The sequence below is a fragment of the Oenanthe melanoleuca genome, chromosome 8 (genome assembly GCF_029582105.1).
Source record: "Oenanthe melanoleuca isolate GR-GAL-2019-014 chromosome 8, OMel1.0, whole genome shotgun sequence".
In the NCBI taxonomy this organism is placed as follows: domain Eukaryota; kingdom Metazoa; phylum Chordata; class Aves; order Passeriformes; family Muscicapidae; genus Oenanthe; species Oenanthe melanoleuca.
The window spans coordinates 16,251,482-16,272,295 of NC_079342.1; the positions used below are offsets into that span (position 1 = coordinate 16,251,482).

At 37.9% G+C, this 20,814-nt stretch overlaps 1 protein-coding gene across 1 annotated transcript in view; it reads right to left on the bottom strand.

The window, feature by feature from the left end:
• ST6GALNAC3 (ST6 N-acetylgalactosaminide alpha-2,6-sialyltransferase 3) overlaps positions 1 to 20,814 on the bottom strand; it is a 210,506-nt gene that overhangs the window by 57,651 nt on the left and 132,041 nt on the right. The window contains exon 3 of the mRNA XM_056497296.1: positions 16,237 to 16,646. Within this exon, the coding sequence (XP_056353271.1) occupies positions 16,237 to 16,646 (410 nt within the window). The remainder of the gene's footprint in view (positions 1 to 16,236; positions 16,647 to 20,814) is intronic.

Sequence of the window (20,814 nt, forward strand, 5' to 3'; positions counted from 1 at the left end):
GGCTTATAAATACATTTTCCTTTGATAGATAAGGCAATGGTTCAGCAGAATTCTATCTTTCTCCTAAAAATTTATTCAAACAATAATGAAGATCAGGCTGTTCTATTAGCCCAGATATTACATGTGATTACAGGTGATTTTTTTTTAGAATCAGATGAGAAAGCAGAAAAGAAAATGCAGCCCATAAGCCAATCTGAACGAAAACACACCATACCATTTTGAATTCTCCTCTTCTGTTGCCAGGCACAGACATGTAAGAAATTAAAGCATGTGTGAAATAAAGGGTAGGAACGCTGCTGATCCAACTGTTTAGCATTAAAAGGGCACAAAAACAAAGTGAAAAAGGTCTAAAATTTCTGCATGCACCTGCAGCCCACTTGGTACTGCTCAGTGCTGGGCTGATACAACTTAAACTCTAACATTTTAAGGTAATGTGGAGTTCAATTGTACTTTAAGTGGAGAAGGCTCCTCTAGGAATTAGAAGAATCAATTACTGCAGATTAGGCACAGCAGATAAAACTTTCATGCAAACCTTTAATTTGGAACCAATAGATTTGGTCCCCAGCAGTAAAGCATGCACTTTGTAACTCTGACTTTAAAAAGTATTTGTTCAGAAAATTCTTCACTGAGATTCTCGATCACATTGCCTGCCTACCCACTCCTTTCTTTTAGTTACTGCTACTACCTTATTATAATGCTAAGACACCTGCAACACCAGCAATCATGCAGAACTTCATAATTATGTTAGAAAAAGCAGCACAAGAAATTTAGACAAATGTTACCAGAAAATCTCTGCTTCTTCAACTAATGTAAACATACTACAGTAGTGTTTCCAGTTCTTCTTTCAGAAGAAAATGGAAATTTTTAGATACTTTGGTTGGGAAAAAAAAGACGCCTAAATTACTCAAGGAATTGTTTCCTTTTCAGATGTAATACAGGCTATTTGGTCTGGGAGGTGCTTTGGAAAATGTTTTTCCCTATTATCTGTGCTATGTTCATTGATAATAAATAGTAGTTATTGGTGATCAGGAAATATATACAGAAATAAAACACTGCCAAAACTTAGCTGTCAGCTCTCAAATTTCCTAGAATGAGAAGCATCTTTCTCGCTTAGAAGAGAGTTCCTGATGCAGCATCCCATGTATCAATCCTGTCTGTGAACAAAAGTGCAACACAACGTCTGACCTCCTGACTTTGGTGGGGGATGTGCATGCTGAAAAACAGATTAGAGATCTGCTGTTCAGGCCAGGCTTGGATTTACAGGGATTTGGTAGCAGTGAGAAGAGGGGAAGAAGGTGGTAATGGCTGGCTGAGAAAGCTGTAACACTGCTCAATTCACAGTGCAGGTGAAGAGCAATCTGCAGCACACAGCAAGCACATGGCTTTTCTGCCTCTTTTAAAACAAAAAGTTTGCATTAGGTTCTATTAATGCCAACTGGACACCACCACAAAGGCTGAGCTTACAGTTCAGCAGGTTGAGTGAGAAGAATAGCAGCATTTTGTGGATTATTTACATGGGGATTTACACAGCTAATTTCTTTCATGCTATAAGATCACTCATAGCAGCTCAGAAAAAGAGAAGTAGTGTACCTGATTCCAGTCATGCTGTTCTAAGACAATTAATCTGAGTCATCATTACCTTAAACACTTCCATTCAGAGTGGGCTTTATGATGAGCTCAAGAAAAGTAAATGCTGTTTCAAATAGGTACCTCTATATATTAAATCAAATAAATGAATGATAAAGTGCTGGCACTTTTTGGCTGTAATCCTGTTATTGCTTAGAGCCATTTCTAATGCAAATGAAGAATGATGTAGCAGAGCTATTTAGCAATTTTCTTTGATGGGCAATGCTAACTGCTGGGAAGTGGCAGGAAAGCAACTTCTTGAATATGGAGTGCTTCAACATGTCTGGTAATATTCCTTTCCAAACCTAATGATCACTCCTCCCTCCTGCCACATGTTTCCTTTAAACAAGGCTCTGCTGAGCAATACAAGCCTATCTTGGCTCAGAGGCCAAGGCACAAGAGCTGGGTCTATTCATACAAAATTTTAGGAAACATGGAATTTCTAGTGAATTCTTCTAAGAAATCCCAGTTCATTTCTTCCTGCCTATAAAAATGTGCTTGGTCATCACTTGGTCACCCAGTGAAGCATGAACTTGCACTTGTGCCTTCTGAATGTCTGGTTAGTGCAACAGAGACAACTGGGAACTCTGGATGAAGGGTATTTTCATAGCCACAGACTTACAGGATGATACCTCTATGCAACTTGACAAATGACTCCCTGCATGAGTTTTACAATCAGGAAAATGGGAAAATTAAAGCTGATTTAATGTCCTGCAGTGCTTTAAGGTCTGTGGATGATATGCACTATGAAATGCTAAATAACATTAATGAAACTTAACACTGACTTCAATCTTGGGACGAAAGATGGGCTTGGGAACTGTCCCTCTATTTAATAAAAGATTACATAGGGCCACTAGGAGGTTGTCATCAAGTAAGAGCATACATACCAAATGTGGTAGATTATATGTCTACTGTAAATTCAAGCATAGAAGACTTCTTCAGAGACTGCAAACTATCTGGACAATCTCAAATGGTGCATAAACATCAGCTTTAAAATGGAATAGCATGTTCTCTCTTCAGAATATATATGGGGAAACAATAAGCCACATCTAGCCTCAATTTCTTGGGCTTCTTTGATGTCTGTGTCATAATTGTGAGATGTGGCACTGACTGGAAACCCCAAGCTACCAGGCTGCAGCCCAGATTCCAGGAGCTCAGACCTAGTAACACATCAGGAGTGAAGTGCCACAGAGAGATTAAGAAACAAAGACCAGAACCCCATGTGCATAGTCACCACCACAGAACAGCCACCCTGTCTGTGCTGCCACACTGCAGGGGGGTCCTTTGGAGAGAGGGGCCCTGGGGACACTCAGAGACACCCAAATGTGCCTTCCCCAGCCCTCTGCACACACTGCTACATATCTGGGGGAAAAGTATTTATACTGCAGTGTCCTAGACACTATATGAGACATTCTGAAATGAATGAAAACATCAATAAAACCATTTCCACTAGGATAACTGGTCTGGAAAACTGGGCAGACCTTGCTGAAGAAAATGGCCAAGAAGAAAAGCAACAACTCAGAAAGATGTTTTCCAGTCAGGCTGACCAGGCTTGAAAGATGCTAACCAGCATTTTTACAGCACTACATTTTTGCTCAGACTTTTCCTTCTGAAGAATGACTTCGGAAATGGAGAAGCAGAGCTTGCTGAGATCCATATGTTGCAGTGAGAAGAGCTGTAGCTCTGAGCATTTTCCACAAGACTGGGCAGGGCAATCTGTCCTCAAAGGGCATATTTACAGGAAATCATCAAAGATAAATTTGTGGTTTCCATGTTCCTGATTGGAGCAGATGATTGCTATTGCAGGTCCCCAGGTTTCCTGCTGTTTTCAATACTTTGCACTTTAAACTGTCTTACAACCGACTTTGGTCTTTTTTTTTTTTTTTATTAAAAAACACTTCCATCCATTTAACTAGGTGATGCTTTCACAGCCCTTTGAAGTTGTACAGCACTGCAAATTTAGAAACTGTTCTTAATAATCACTTGGACAAATGGATCCAGAAAATTGCATATTGATGGAAGGAGTTTATGTTCTTTCCAGTCAAATATTTCCTCACTCGTTTCATGCAAAATTGCTTGGCCAAACAGATTTTCCCAAGGCTCTCTCAATAATGAATGTAACTTTCTTTTGTTTCTGGCTCTTCTCCGAACCCATCAGGAAAGGGTAAAGCATAATGACACAGGTCTGTTGCCTCCTGTAACCCTCTGGGACTGTTTTCTCTAATGTGATTGTTTGAAAATCAGCAGTTTTCTGCCAGGAAATAAAATAAGCCACTTTCCTTCCAAGTAACACTTAAAAAAATCTGAATGCCACAGAGCCTGCTCACTCTTGCTACATTAATTTTTAAAAGAATCAATTTTGTAATCTTTCAATTATGGTTTATTATAATGATAATAATCACTGTGAAATCAAGTTTTTTTCCACTGTTATTGCTGGTGGCTGTCATCAAATCACTTTCAGCAATGCTGAAAACACCTGGACTAATAAACCAGGCATAATTTATTTATACTTTGGTTTTACTTATTTAGAAATGTATTAAGCATCAATTCCCTTAGCAGTTGGTGATGTTACAAAAACTAAAAGCAAATAAATTATAACTGTAGAGCTAAAAGTCACTGCCAGGCTGGCTATCTTGTACTGTTACAATAGAAAATTGCTTACAAAAAGCAAAGCACATGCACTCTGCTCATTGCCAGCACGTGAACTGAGTCAGTGAACACTCCCATGCTGGGAGCCCACAGAAAGGCTGCCCAGCCCCAGATCCCTTTGCTTTTCACTTGGAGATCACACTGTGCTGGGTGGTTTGCACACTGGAGAGCTCCAAAGCAATTGTGAAAGCTCCTATATTCACAAATATAAAAATTGCCTTGCAACAGCTTCAAGCCTTAATCAATGCTCACATACACAGTTACATGCCTGTGTGACAGGAACATGCACTGTTCATGCAGCAGGTCAGGCCAGGGCTTAGCATTATCAGCAGGAGCACAATGGGTTTATATTATGTTCACATTTTACAATAAAAAGTGTACAGAAAAATCACTTGGTTTCTGATCAAAATCTGGGCTCCCTGCTGTTTTAATTCCTGTAACCAACAATCATCAATAAATAATCGTGCACAGCTTCTACACCCCACTGTGATATTTTGTTTTTGTTTCAAGAACTGGATGTGCTGAGTTGAGATCTGCAGTTCTGGACCTGCAGACTTTCAGGTGTTCTGCACCAGGATTCAAGTGAATGAGGAATCACAAGGACAAGGGCAAGGACAAGGGCACAAAGGGAAAAGCTGCTCTTCATCAAATACCTTGCAGGTCTGTGAGCTGTTTTAAAACAGATTCTGTCAAAAAGAGGAGGTGTGTTTGAGGCAATATGTTTCACAATAAAAGGACAAAAGGCTGAGAGTAGAAAGCTATATAGATGACACAGTTACAAACAATGAGGCAGGAAATAAAAGAGGAAAAAATGCCCAAAATATCCATAAAAAATGTCAGAGAAGGAAAAAATATTTCAAGAAAAGCAAGGAATATGTAATATAGAAACAAGTATCCCATTGGGAAGAGTGTGGCCATCAATTTGAGGGAAGTGATCCTCCCCCTCTTAGCCCTAGTGATGCCACATCTGGATACTATGTCCAGTTCTGGGCTCCTCAGGATAAGAAAGACAAGGAGCTACTGGAGAAGGTCCAGCAGAGGCCACAAAGATGATGAGGAATGCTTCAGGAATTACTTGGGACCAGGCCTCCAGACTCACAGATAATGAGTGCCTTAGTGTGTACTGAGCTGTCCTGGCATCCAAACACAGCCTCAGCCACTAACCAAGCTCTGAACACCCTAAAACCACGTACACTGGGGATCACAAACTCAACTCACCATTTAGCTCACTGGAACATAAATTAATTAAATATCATGCAATTAGACCAAAGACATCTCCCACTGATGTAATTTCATATATACCTTGTAAAATCAATACAATTATACTTTTAATGCTGAGTTCATTTGTAAATGCTTAATTCGTATCTCTTAATTCTGTTTTGGAGTGAAATGGATTAGATTATATAACTCCCACTTCCACGATTTTGGCATTTAAAGGTAACACTCAAATAAATCATTATGTTTAAAAAATACGCAAAATATTGAAAAGTGGGAGATAAACCTGCTGCATCTTTAAAAATCAGTGCAGTATGATCTGTATATAAAAATACCAAAATGCCTTAATCCTAATTAGTCTTGCCATTAAGATAATTTGGGAGCTCTATCTCTGCATTCCAGAACTAAACACTCTTCACTCAAAGCTTAGTATCCCATATACAAAATGAGAGATTTCTCTATCCATGCCAAAGCCCCGCTTTGCTATTTGTTCTTGCATGTTCCATCCCTAGATACAATAGGAAAGAACTTGCTCCTCTGCCTGACAATGCCTTGTAGACAATACTGAAACGAAATTGCCACGATGGTGGGTAATGTACCTGTTTGGTGTTTCTCGTTCACTCAAAGAGAAACAGTATTCTACTGACTGACTCAGTGTCAAGCTGCCCTCATTTTCCTAACACTTCAAAGCTGAAGAAACAACATTTATTTTTATGTTCAGCACAGTCATGTTGCAAATTTGACTCCCTCTGATAACTTAGTTTCAAGCTTCAAGTGATCTTTGTGAAAAATATGTATACCATTTGATAGAAAAGAACATGCAACCATTGGTCTAAAAACAGTTGCAATTTGAAGCACACAGAGAGTGGACATAGACTTTACTGAGGCATGCCAATCTACAATTCTGTGCAAAGTGTTCTCTTAATGGGAAAAGCAAAAGTATTGTAAAATGTAATTAGATATAATCTTTCCTGTTTTCATTAGCTATTAACTTTATGCAAAGATAAACTAAAGCATAATGAGTCCTTTCATTATCACGTAATTGTTATTTTAATGGTTGCATTACAAGCAATAGAATACTATACATCCACCTCTCATATTAGTGGGCAATTATTTTGAAACTCCATATTATAATCTACCCACAAAGACCAATGTATTAATGCCACCATTTCAGAGTAATGATGACCGTGGTTTTGAAATCAGTATGATAGCCTCAAGGAAAAACGTAAAGTGATAATAAAAAAAATGTTTCTATTGCACACCAGTCTCAGGCCTGGAATGCAAACTGAAGAAGTTTAAGGAAAACATGTGGAGCTTCTCTTGCTTGTGCTACCCTGAAACTGGTCAAATTTATATGATACCAGGGGTTATTATTTCAAAAATTAATAGGGAAAACCACCAAGTGATTCAAAATTAGGAGCTTGGAAGGGAAATTGGAATATGCCTTCCCTCAATGTATCATTTCCAAGTACCATCCTAAACCATATCCAGAAATAGTGCCTGAAATCCTACATTGCTCACTGATAAATACTGAACTGGCTTTAGCTACTCCTCCATTCATTGCCTTCCTTCTAACCAAGAAAAGCAGTGTAGCTTGGCAGATTAGACAGACCTAAGCAGTACATAAAGCTTGAGGATACCCTGGGGATGTCCTCTGTAAAGTTTCATTTCTAAGAGGCACTCCATGAGCAAGACTCAAAAATATCCCTGGGAGTGTGAAGGCTCTGGGAAGTCACTGCAGCCGAGATCCCTGGCACGTTCTGTACAGTGGAGCTGAAATTCAAACACTGTGCACTCTTGGAAGGGGAGGCAAAAGGCAATTTAAGAGCATGAAATTAGCCCCGAGGAGTTAAGGACCATTGCTTGCCTCTGCTCCAAACACAAAACATATTTCAACAGTGTCATCACTTATATAAAATCAGAGCAGCACAAACAGAGCGAGCAAAAATCCACAACCACTGAGCTTTGGCAAAGACACAATTCTCCCTTGATAAAAGAAAAAGCTACACATGACCAACACTCGTCACATTTCCTAAAGGACTAGAAATGTGTCTAAAGAATGCTGAAATGCATGGACAGAGAATATTGATAATATATGAATAATACTTGAAAAAAAATGAAACTAAAAATCTTATTTTAGAGGAATACTGCTTTGTACATACTCTTCAGATTATTTTTTTTCATAATGTTTTGATTGATTGTAAAATGTCAAGAGACTACTTCTAATTTAATATAGAAGGAAATGCTGTAACATTACCATGTTTGGCTGAAAACAGGTTATAGAACAGCAGAAATTTGTTCCATACTGCACTTCCAGACCATTCCAACACAAATGAGGACTGTATGAGATCGAAATGCCTTCTTGGTAAACACACGATGTTCAAAAAGCCCTATGAGCATGAATTTCTGCACAGCAATAGCTTCTGCTTTCCCCTAGTGTCCTTTTCTCTCAGAGAAGTCAAGATGTAAAAAGAGGACAAATATCCTTTACCTCACAAAGACATTTTGAGACTTAAGTGATACCTGCAACATTTTTCAGAAATGCTGTCATGGAAAATGTTTAGCACGCTTTTTGGAGACAAGAGTACTAGAAAATCTAATGAACTTATTCACAAAAAATCTGAGACATATGGAGAGCAAACTGAACACAGAGCACATATTTCTGACATTTATCTTTGTTTTTATTGTTAAGATAAGTGCATGCTGCTTGTTTTTTAGAATTTCATCTGCTAACTCTTTGTCTCCTGACTTTTTCTACACTAGTGACATCATCTGCAATGATTTTTAAAGCTTTGCAGAAAATCCTGTGCTTTGAAATTTCAATGAATCATGCAGAGAATGTTATTAGACAGTGAGTTTATGCCTCCTTTCTGTAACCTGTAGGACTAGAGTAGAGAGGATATGAATGCTGGGATAAGTTGATTTTAAAAATAGAGACAAAGTAAAAGAAGTCTCCAAATATAAGGATGGGATACCAACAAGAAACTTTTAAAGAACAAATATGATTGGTTAAAAACCTTTTCTTCTACTGCAATTGCATGTTTACTGTGTTCTAATGCACTAGATAGGGCTGCTTAGGTTCTGAGATGAGTGGTGTGTCTGGTAAGTGCTCCCAGCTGTACTGAATGCTCCCACAACCAGGAATTCTTACAAAGTCTTGAAAATAGAATGGCTGAATCTTTGAACATCTGTATAAAAAATCATTTCCTTTCGCACACCTTCTACGGTCAATAGTGATCAATACCTGAGACTTCACACAAACTGTTAGAAGACATAAGATTGAAGATTCATAATAAATCCCCACTGTAACAGTTATGTTGAAAATTCCAAAACCTGCTGAAGAGGTGATTCTCTGAGAAAAATTGTACATGCTTCTCTTGTGCATGTTACTCTTTAAATGCAGAGTTGCTTCACAGTTAAAAGCTCAGAGAAGTTGAGTATCACAGGAACTGTGTAGGAGTGATTGTTTTCTAAACACAGGTTGTAGCATATCCCAATAACACATCAGGTTCCCTGAGAAGCATTGCTATGAATCCTGAGTCACCTTCAAAGGCATGTGCTATAGATCCATATTTTGAACAGTTTCACTGTTCTGAAATTGCAGCCTAAATGTGGGATAACAGATACAGAAATAAAAAAATGTAGAACATCTGCTTTGTTTTCATCTGGGTAAAAATACATATTGAAGATGTGTACAAGCAAGCATCTAGCTAACAATGAGATCTAAATTAACATAATGAATCACAAAAATTCCCATTTCCCCTTAGGTTTCCTCCTATGTCTGTGAGGTCTCACACAGGCTTGATTTCTTACTAATTAAATTTTCCATGAAGAATTTGTTTACTAATCTTTCTGCATGTTAAGATAAAATACTCGACCATAAGTTCAGGCTAAACTTTTTCTTCTTCCAAACAGATTTTCTTTTGCTGTGTTGTTTACTTGTACAAAGCTTTGAGATGATAATCTTTTCTAAATATCATTCAGTGAGATACATATGAGAGCTCTCATACACCTTTTCTTATAAAAGTAGTTTCTAATAAATTTGACTAGCTAGTGGGTGGACAGATGTACAGAAACTCTTCTCTATCCAAATCAAGAAATTATTGTAGAGTCATTTCCTGTCTCCTAAAGTTGCTATCCTCACTTGAGCAGCAGATCTGTAGCACAAACCTCCCAGTGCATCTCATGCAGTTTGACTGCAGTATTTTTTTCTTACTTAGCACTGTAAATTCAGCTCAGAGCTCTTTAGGGAGCTTCCATTAGAAACCCCACAGTTACCAGTCACCAACAAGCATCACACTTAAGCAATCTTCTAATCTGTTTAATGTCTCTTAGAAAAGAATTGTTATGTGACAACTGGTAATAAGTACAGACTTCAATGGTAATCACTCTGTGTTTTTCAAGACAATTACTGCACCTGGCAGCAACGCTGAATTTAAAAAAAAAACCTTGTATTTTTAAAAAATTGTTTCTATTCCTTCAAAATTTTAATCTTCTTTAGGAAAATCAAGGTCTATTTTACATACTGTGATCTGAAAACTGAAAAACATTGAACTATGGAAGATGAACACCAAAGGCTTAATTCAAAATCTATGCCTCAGCTAATTTTCATCTCCATTGAAACCATAAAATATCCTTACCATCAGCAGCAAAACTGGAAGCCCTGCAATCCAGGATGCTACCAGGATTGCCAGCATGAGTCACTGACTTACATCATCCTTTCCAAAGGTGGATGATCATGGGATGTGAGAATCACAGAATCACAGGATATGCTGAGTTGGAAGGGACCCTCAAGGACCAACTCCAGAATCCCATCCATATGCACAGTTCCTTCTGAGAGTATCAGCAATTCCCTCATAACAATAAAAGCTGCAAAGTATTTAAAGCACAGGATGAAAATGGTGTGCATGTAATTAGGGCTGTACCAAACACTGTATAAAGATTTAATACACATTTCATCAGGAGGAGAAAACAGATCCAGTGGCACTCAAAGAAGATTGATAAATCAGAAGAAAAAGATGGATAAATTCAAAGAATATGTGAAAATGCACAATAGAGTAGATCCTGATTATATATTCCTTGTCTTTGATCATTAATTAAAAAGAAACAACTCCATGGCTATAGTCAGCAACCACTGCAGAATCAATAGGTCTCCAAGCTCACACCAATCTATGCAGCCACAGCTTTATCACAAAATAATAGCTAATATTGATATTTTTTAATAAAGTTTCACTTTACTGTGTAATTAGTGTAATGTAGTAGGAGCTGTGCTTCTTAACAGAAGTGCTGGTGCTTTCAGCAGCATTTACTGGCATGTTAATAAAGAACGGACTTCTTCTATTGAGTTCCATCTGCCTAATAGAGAAAAGTGTTCATCTTAATTAGGAAAATCTTCATAAAGAATATAAATGCAGTTACTAATGGGCTGCAGGGAATAAATGTAGAACACTCAGGAACAACTGGTGTTTTACCAGGAAATGGAAGAGTGGATATAAACCCCCAAACAGTTGTTAACCATCTGGTGATTGACCACAAATAGCAATAGATGCTGAGGTTTTAAGTGTTTTATAATGAAAAATCTATTTATTTCATTAAGGTTTCGTGCTTTAGACACTTGTTTTTTCAGGTAATAAAGCGGGCTTGACTGACAATGAAACTATTTAAACCTTTTATGAATTAGGATGGACAAATCCATTAGCATTTTTTGGAGGAATTACTTTATTATAGAAAGAAAGAATGGAAGTGCCAAGCAATAGTTCAAGAAAGATCCAGTTGAACAATAGTCACTATATCAAACATATTTTTGGGGTTGCTGAGATGCTCACAGGCAGCTGAGAACTTTTTGCTGACTTTATTGGTGCAGCAGCAGCAATTACATCATCATGATAAAGACTATAGCAAAATATAAACTACAATTAATCTTTGTCCTTAAAAATATTCCAACATTTCCTCTGTCGGTCTGAATTAGTTTTTTCATCCTTTTCTTCCTAAAGTTCTGCAATTTAAATACATTCCCTAACTCTACTCATTTTCTTTTCAAAATGAAATGAACTTTTACTCATCTTCCAGAAATTATATTTTTTAGAAAAATCACATCAATACAAAGTTCCAATGGGGCATTACTTCCCAAGTGCCAAAGTTGAACTCTCTGAGGCAAACTAAGTGTCAGTGTTCACAGCTGCCCAATGAAAAACTGTTTTCTGCAAATTTTAAGCAACTCTGAATAACTTTGATAGAGAAAATAACTTTGATAGAGAAATACACATATGGAAGCAAGTTCAAAAATGAAAATATCATTACTACAGTATTTCATTCAAGCCAACAACCAGAAGCACAGCATAAAACTCTGATATTCTGGACTGACAGCTTGACTACCTCAATTCACAGAGAATATCACCAAACAATACAACTTGCAGCTACTTGAACCTCAGAGAATGTAATTTCATGTATTCATTTCAATGACACTTTTACTAGACTATAGCTTCATGTAGATTAGTCAGACACATGAAAAACCACATATTAGCTGAGGTGAAGCTGTGATGACTGCAGTTGTCTTAACAGTGTCAATCCAAAATTTTGATGAATGTAATTTGCTAGCTCTAAATGACAGAGATATAATATAGATCTCATATATCACCAACGTAATAAATAATTAGTGAGCAAAACTGAGTAAAATGGCAGCTTGAACACAACCCCAAATTTTGAATCTTGATGCAGAAGTCAGCACTCAGAATGATTCATCTGTCTGCCTTGAATGATAAAACAGCTTTCTCACAACCTAACATATAGCACCATCTGGCATGAACTGAGGAAACGAAGAACTTCTGGAAGAGAAGCACAAAAGCAATTTTGTTTCTTCAGAACTGTCCAAGATATTGACAGTAGTCTTTCAGAAACAGTAATTTGACTGCAAATGTGGCTCTGTGAACCTGCCACCTGAAGATGTGTGTGTGTTGCTAATAATCTTTAAAAAATGTTGTGGAATTGAACTGATTGGGTTTGGGAAGGGCACTGTCAGAGTTAAGAGAGTGTATGTGGAAAGTCCTCTGTCTACCAAACTGGCTGGGTTTCAGAACACCATCTCACATCTCTTACTGGGAATTCAGAATACATTTCATCAGCAGAGCTTAGCAGGCTGTTTTCAACACTCACCAGAAGAGTGACTACAAACAGCCAGTGAAGCTGTTCTTTGGGCAGTACCAGTACCCCAGGCACTGCTCAGGAGTTAGCCTGAGATGCTTGTACTATAAACACAAATGGAGTCTGCAGTCCAGAAAACATTACACTGATCCACTGATATCGGCACAGATTTATTCTAGCATTGCTTGTTGAAAGTGACTTTTAATGCAGACTGTTTTCTAAATGATCCTTAAAAGACACTCCTTTCTTTCTCATCACCTTCACCTAAGGCAAGAACATCCAGTAGCATTGATCTATTTGCTGCTAGTTTTCATTAATTTTACCCTCCCTAAGGGTGGTGCAGCTTTGGTGCCAGCTAATTAAAACCTATTTAGGGATGCTCAGTGCACTTTATCAGACCAGAATTAGCTTTGCTGCTTTAATGAAGATTACAGTTTTCTCTGTTATTACCAATTAAATGTTATTATATCATATTGCATTATATTTGTATTGCATGGCAAAGATATAGATGGCTTTACAATCACTTATCTGGATTGAGGTACATACAAAGATGTCACATTTAGTAATTATCTAATATTTCTTTAAATCCTTTTTCTTGAGTCAATATATATAATACACCAGCACATTAGTGAAGTACTGGAAGAAGCTGCCAGCTTTACGCTCCCTCTAGGGAAGTACCAAGGAAAATGCATTAATGAAAAATTGTGAATGTCTGGTAATGAATATTATTTATGTACAACAATTATTCAAAGTGGATGAGCATTCACCACCTTGAACTCAACTGCTTCACTAACAAAGGCTCTCAGAAAGAACATATGTTCCCCAGATTCTTAACACTCATGCAAGGTTAATTACCCAGTGCAGATAGCCCATATTAGAGGGTATTTTGTACTGCTGTAGAATTCAAAAATGCATTACAAAATAAAAAACACTCTTTGCTGGAATTTACTTAGAGGCAATTCTTGTTTCTTCCACACATCAGTATTAAATCATTTGTCAATTCCAGAGCTGTGGGTTTTGAACCTGCATCCAGTGGAGTCAGGGATAAAGCTCCCATGTCAGCAGCACTGCAGGATCAGAGCTTTTCTGCAGTAGAGAAGTGGCTACAGCACATACCTGTTAGCTGCTTCTCACAATATCCTTTAAAAACCTGAGCATCACAAGGATGAAGCTGCTGAAAAGTCCCACTAATTACCTAAAAAGATTGCACATCAAAGAGTAGAAACAGAAAACTCATTAAAGGCTCGACAGACTAGAAATCTGTTGCAATCTTACTATGCATTAGCAGCATACACTGTACAGAAAGACAGTATTTTAGGATTAAACTAAAATAGATGTAGTTTCAATCCACTCAGTACAATTTAAAATATGAGTTGAATTTGGTTTCCTTCCAGAATTTTTTGCTGGAAACATGTCGAACCAGACCTCTGTTCAATCTAATATTCCAGGCAAGAGTTGATGTTTCTCTGAGGAACTGAGGAATATTTGGCTGAGGAACCCAAGTCTGTCTCAGCATTGTAATAGCTGGCACAATGTGTGAAAGCATTTTCATCACCCACAGATCTCCTGTGCTCTCCATTTACAGCTTCCATGAATGCCACATTCCTCCAACAGACTCATGACCCTCCCCAGAAACAGAAGACAGGTCCTGCAAATTGAAGATGTTACAAAATATGAAACAGTTTGCAAACTGAAGTCCCTGATTAGTAGTGAACTGCAAGTTGTTTTCTGGAGATACAGAAGGTGTTGGCTGGTGATGCATCAATCATTTCCCTTGTTTCTGGCCAGACAAAAGCACTAAATGATGTTCAAACCATCACTAAGTATTTGATGTGTAAAAGTAGGACTAAAAATGGAAGTTGCAGTAGATACAAAGCTGTTACCTGGTCACCACTGTGAGAAGTGGTGGGTTTTCCCCTTGGTGTCCAAGGGACACACATGCACAAACAACCTGATAGGTCGTGAGACAGACTTGTAAAAATGTATTGCTGCTGAAATGTGAAACTTAAGGAGAAAAGAACATGGGCCACTTTGTCATTATGATATGAAGAAGAAGACTTAACAAAGAACTTTTTTTTTAAGCACTGAGAGAAGTTCAATCTGCTTTTGACATGAAAAGAAGCATTTGTATTGTGTTAATTGCATAAGTATAAAAACTTGAGATGTGCTAATTTGTTGAAGAGGAATGGATTAGGCTGGAGAGGGGGATACTTTGACATTGAATGATGAGATTTTCTTTTTTTCATAGGAAAAAGAGAGACTTTTTCAAGGTCTAATCTCACAATAAGGAATTTGATGAAGTGTTGTAAAGTCGCTGTGACCTGACTGACTCATATATATTAACAAATTCATGTACAGCAATGCAATAATGTACCCATGATCATATTTAGCTTGATTAATATGTAAACAGGATGACTTGGATTATTAAAGGTCATTTTTGAAGAATGGATCTTGTGTATTTATTAGCTCCTGTTCATCAGTTTGTTCAGTTAAGCTAAAGAAGCCATGATAACCTTGACACCTTTATGAGATATATGAGCTCCCTCCAACTCCAGAACCACAGCAGCAACATGAACCCTTCCTGAACAGGGGCAGGCTCCTCCTTATGTTCCAACAGTTTGAAAAAGAGGAAAAATCAACTGTCACCAATTTCTGACAGTTTACTATCATAGTGAAAGAAGTACATCTGAGATAACAGGCTTTCCTACTTCAAAAGCTAAGTCAAAATTTCAGACTACGTTAAGTTGTTTCTGAATATCTGTATCTTTAATTTGGTCAGAATAGCAACAGTCCTTCCCAAACTCAAATTCATGATGTGCAAATTTAAACATTAATATTAAGGCACAGCAGTGATCTGGATACTCCTTCCTAGTTAGCTCGAGTGAGTATGTGTGACAGGGGCTCTTCCATGCCAAAACACAGATGACCTGAATTTTTGCAGCTTGGTTACAAATTCTTCAAATTTGTGGTCTTGGTTGAACAAATCCAGTTTCTGCTTTGAATATGCTAGCCCCAAACAATGGTCCTCACACTTTCACCTCTTACAGCCTTACTTGAGTAGCATAAATATCCATTATCAAGCATGGAAAATAGAATTTCAGCATGATACTGGTAAAAACCTAAATCTATTCCAGTATCTCTGAGAACCTGTTCTCACCAAGAAACATAAATAATGCATAACCCTGAGGTCTGTGTTTGAAGAAAAGCTACAGTGAATCTTAACAGAGAAGAAAAGGCAATATCCAGAATTATCCTGAGGTTGTGCATTTGGAAATGTTGTTTGTGTAGGATTATCCTCTTCAAATAAAATGTCAATTTAATCAATAGTAAATTGAGCTGAAAACAACACACAGCTTTGAAAACATTTCAGGAAGACATCCAATATTTTTGGGATTCAAGCCAACAGAAATGGAATGAACAGAAGGTAGCGTAGGTGGGGTAAATGGGGCCTAGCTGCTGCCTCATCAAGTGCTTATAGCAGTCAAACCCATATAACAATCCATTAGAAACATATCTGGGGACTCATTTAGTAGCTGACATCCCACATGGGCTTTCTCACACACCTTTAGTCAAGCATTGCAGCTGCTCTTCACGTGTAAGACTTACCGGTCCTTTCCCGTCTCCCTCTTGAAGACGGCGTCGCAGTAACTCATGCGCTTCTCCGTTGTCACGTAGATTTTGGCAGTTGGGTAGCTGTCAACAGTTTTCTTCAGCATGTTGTACACAATGCCATTTCCATCCCTCCTCATGTTTCGAAAAGGACCCCAGACCACGTAAACGGTGCTGTTGGTTTCTTTAAAAAAGTACTCGGGATTTTTGAGCAGGAGAGGCACGCTTGTGTGAGAGACCACTCTTACAGTTGTCCTCTTCCCAACATCTTCCTCATAGCCCTTGGTGGGAGCGTTGTTCATCCTCCATATGCAGGAGGACTTGTCTATCTCGGTGCCCACCCTCTGGCCAGCCATCTGTCCCGAGTTTGAAACAACGGCACAGAGGTCACAGTCAAGCTGTAGAGGCTGGAAGACAGGAAACAATAGTATATATTGAAATTTTTTCTCTGTAAAACACAAAGACTGGAAACTCAGTTAAAAGAAAAACAGGTACAGTACAACAAATTGATAGCAATGCTTCTCTTTAGAAAAACAAAACCACAATCCCCATGTGGTTTTTTAAGAGCTACTTGAAAACTCTACCACTACAAAGCTCTGAATGCAAACCTTTTCAGTGGAATAGGCCTTTGTTCCCACCTTGCAAAGTCAACTATATAAATAACCATTTCTTTTTTTTTTTTTCTCTAAATGTTACTCTTTTCACTAAAAAACAAGGAAATAAAGAAAGCACTATTTAGATCAACGGCTTCTCTTTTAACAAGGTGTTGTCAGCAACACGAAAAAAACCTGCTGAAAAAGTAATGCTGTAAGTTTAACTGTGCATTACCTGTGTTTGTGTCTGAATGAATAGTTCCCAAATTTCTGACAGAAGTCAAATGCAAAATGTAACTCTAAAAAGCAACCTAAGAGTATGTTCCTGCAGCTGGAAAGAAGATATGGACAGAGAGCAATTATGATCCATGGAAAATGAGAGGCACATGGACTGGTGACATCTGAACTAAGAACTTAATCCTGAGAAAACTACAGTCAAAGACAATACTCCCAGGCCATGTTCTAGGGTGCTATTACTCCAGAATGAATTGAAAATAGAAAAAATCTTCCAACAGAGATATAAGGACCTATCTGATATTTGTCAGAGTATAAAGAGTAAATGTCTTTTTGTTCTTTTGTACCTACAGACTAAAAGGAAATGCCCTCTATTTAAATTGGATTGTATAGAGTTCAGTTAGAAATCGAAATCAAATGATAACTAAATCCATAAAAAAAAACTCCTACAGAAGATCATCCAGGTCAGAGATAACCTGCAATTTTTTTTATGGTCACAGACTTGATCCTCTGTCATGCTCAGAACTGGGAGCCAGTGAACTCAGTTTAGTATTTTTGTTAGGGAGAGCTCCCTTCACCTTCTTTGGACATTTACTCTGACAGGATGCTAGGTGCTTTTCTGATCAGACTTGTGGTTATTTCTCTTCAAAATCACACCTCATTTAGTTGATGTGGATGAATAGCCTGCTTACATTTGACCACTATAACCCTAGCATGTGACCCTGACAAAAAAACCAAATTATTTGATAAGGAGGAATAATGCAAGGACAAAAGACAAACAATTGAAGAGAGCCAAACTGTAAGAGCTAAAATATCTCATCTTTGGGTGACAAATATCGTACTGAATTACGGTGCATCCTCCAAGGCTTGTGCAGTAAACCTCACTATTTCAAAGCTTTGATTTCTCTATTGTGTTTGATTTGATTTTGTTATGAGGCTGGTTCAGGTAAACATTCTTCTCTCATTTCATCAGTAGCTAAAGATTCCTGATTGAATACAAAAGCATTGTCAATGTTTCCTTTACAGAACACCATGCATTTTTTATAGCTGTTATAGTTTTAGAGAGCTGTCCTGCATGGCTCTCTGACAGCAGGGATGAAATCCCAGGAGATGCAGCTGAACACAGCAGTCTTTCTGTTTACTGCTTACTTACAGAAATTCTCTCTAAGACACATTATGAGGACATGGCTGGGTGACCTAAACAAATCCACACACATAACTCATACCCTAGCATGAAGTGAATTGTTACAGTCCCAGTAGATTAATTTATAGTTTTCAGGGTGAACTTTCAAACTAACAAATGCTGAATATGAAACTGCTAGATAGGAAAAGCCAATTTGGTCAAGAATCTGGTTCCATTTAAATTTGTCTCATCCTCAGAGCTGCTTTTTTCATGAAATTCGTCCTTCTCTATTAAAATGGAGCTGCTCTCTTAAATTTGGAATTGTTTGATTTTCTCACCTTAGTTAGAAATGTATTGCACATTCTTTATTCACTGAGTGCAACTGTTCTGCTTGAATAAGCTGAGTACTCACTCCTGCAACTGTGTCCCCTGGTTTTCTAGCTCTTTTGTTGTGATTCATTTATCTTGTTCCAATTTATAAAGTGCTTTCATAATACTGAATGCCTACACTAGGTCAACATATAATCTGCTCTTCTTGAACAGAGTCAGAGGCTAACCCCCTCCCAGCTCTATCTCACAATAAATATTTTTTTACAATGTAGAGAGATTTTTCATATCCCAATATGCATATTTCCCAACAGACATCCCAGACAGAGTTAGGAGACTGACTGACACCCATGATATATATTCTACTGACTAAAGAATCATATTTATTTTTTTTTTTTTTTTCCTTCTGTGTTCATTCTTTTTTTGCATCATATCTCCCTCAACATATGAGAAAACACACATCAATATTTACTCATTGAACCTCATATGGAGACGGGCCACCAGTCTGTGGTGCTGGTTTGTGTCACAGATGAGAAGGGTGTTTTCAGTCACACACACGAATCCACACACAGTGCAAGGCAGTCCAGGCTGCCCTCTCATCTGCAGAGATGGTCCAGCAGCAGTGGGATTGAAACAGATTGGCAGGACCACACAGAAACCTGTGCTGTTCCTGCTTATCCTCTGTGGAGCCAGAACACCAGGCTCACCTCTCACAAGATCTGCATTCCCTTGCATCAAAGATACACGAGTTAAAGACAAAAACATTAAGAACCTTTTCTTCTCTTTTCATGTACTTAGACATTTATTTCACCTCTAAACACCAAGGGGGCTGTGCTATTACTGCTGCTAGAAAATGGCTCATTTTGCTGCTGATCAGAAGGATGTAGAAGTCCTCTGCAGAGCAGCTGGGTATGGTTCTGACAAATAATCCCATCTTTTTCTTGAATGATACATTATAACTGTTGAGGAACACTTATATTTTAATCAGTAAAGAAAATGAAATGTCTGACCTTTCCATCTCCTGAGCAAGCTTACAGACAATAGAAAAGATAATTAAAACTGTGAATTAGAACTCGCAAAACAGCGCCATTTCTCTAGCAAAGAGAAATAGCTGTGTAATAAAGGTCACTTATCTAACAGTTCTTTGCATTTAGCACTGAAGTGGCTTCACAGAATCAAAGGTCAAATCATTAAATAACAAAATCAGCCAGAATTAGAAAAGGTCACAAGCAAATCCAACTAAAGTAGGTCGCAAAACATGATTCTCTTCCACACAGGATTTCATTATTTGGAAAATTGCTTACTTTCCAAATTTGAACATTCTCCCACCACTTCCAGTGTCTCCACCAGGAGACTGAAATTCCAGCTACAGAACCATTTGTATGGCTGGGTTTCCCAACAGCACAGATGTTGGATCACCAAGTTTCCCAGGCACAGCCCTGTACATCTGCTGAGGTCCATGTGGGGATGATCTCAGGCCAGGTCTCTGAACCACAAAATAATGTCTGGACCAAGCTCTGGTCTCAGCAGAGACTGCCAGACTCCTCAGCTGGACCAAACCCAGCTCAGGACCTCTGCAGATGGAACTTCCTCTAATGAAAAGCTGAATTTCTCTTGTGGCTTCTTAGCACTATAGACGGGTGGTGTGCTCGCTCCAACCACCAACTCTGTTCCACTCTGAGTCCCAGAACTAATCATGCAGATAGTTAGGAAACTCAGGCTAAACTTTCTCAATTGTTACTTTAACAATATGATTGTAATTTTGTAAATTGGACCCAATGCCCATTCACTACATAATGAGGCAATTATTAGCAGCTTGCCACATATTAATTTGCTCCTTTAATGTTGAAACAAATGAGATCTTTTCTTATAATCATCCTATTTGAGTGAATTCTAACAAAGCCGATTGAGCAAAGCTCCAGAGAGGCTTTCTTTATTTCAATGCCATTTATTCTTCTACTCTTCTTGGATGTCTTTAGAGTTTTAGAGGATACAACATTTATAATGATGCCAATAGGGAATAGATTTTGCCTTTATTCTTCTTGATGTTCTTTTGAGGTCTTTGAAATGCAAGGTACAAGAGAGGCATTAACCGTCTGGCATTGTTTTTATTGCTTTTCTCTACTTTACAAGCAAAAAATGTATTTTAATTTTTCCTGTGTTTCAGTGATTAAACAAGCTGGTTTTATCTACACTTCCTGAATTTCTTCAGACCTCTGACTGGGAGGAAAGACTTGCCAAGCTTCTCTAGGAAAAAATCAGCACATTAAAAGAAAAAAAAGATAGTATTAGTGTGTT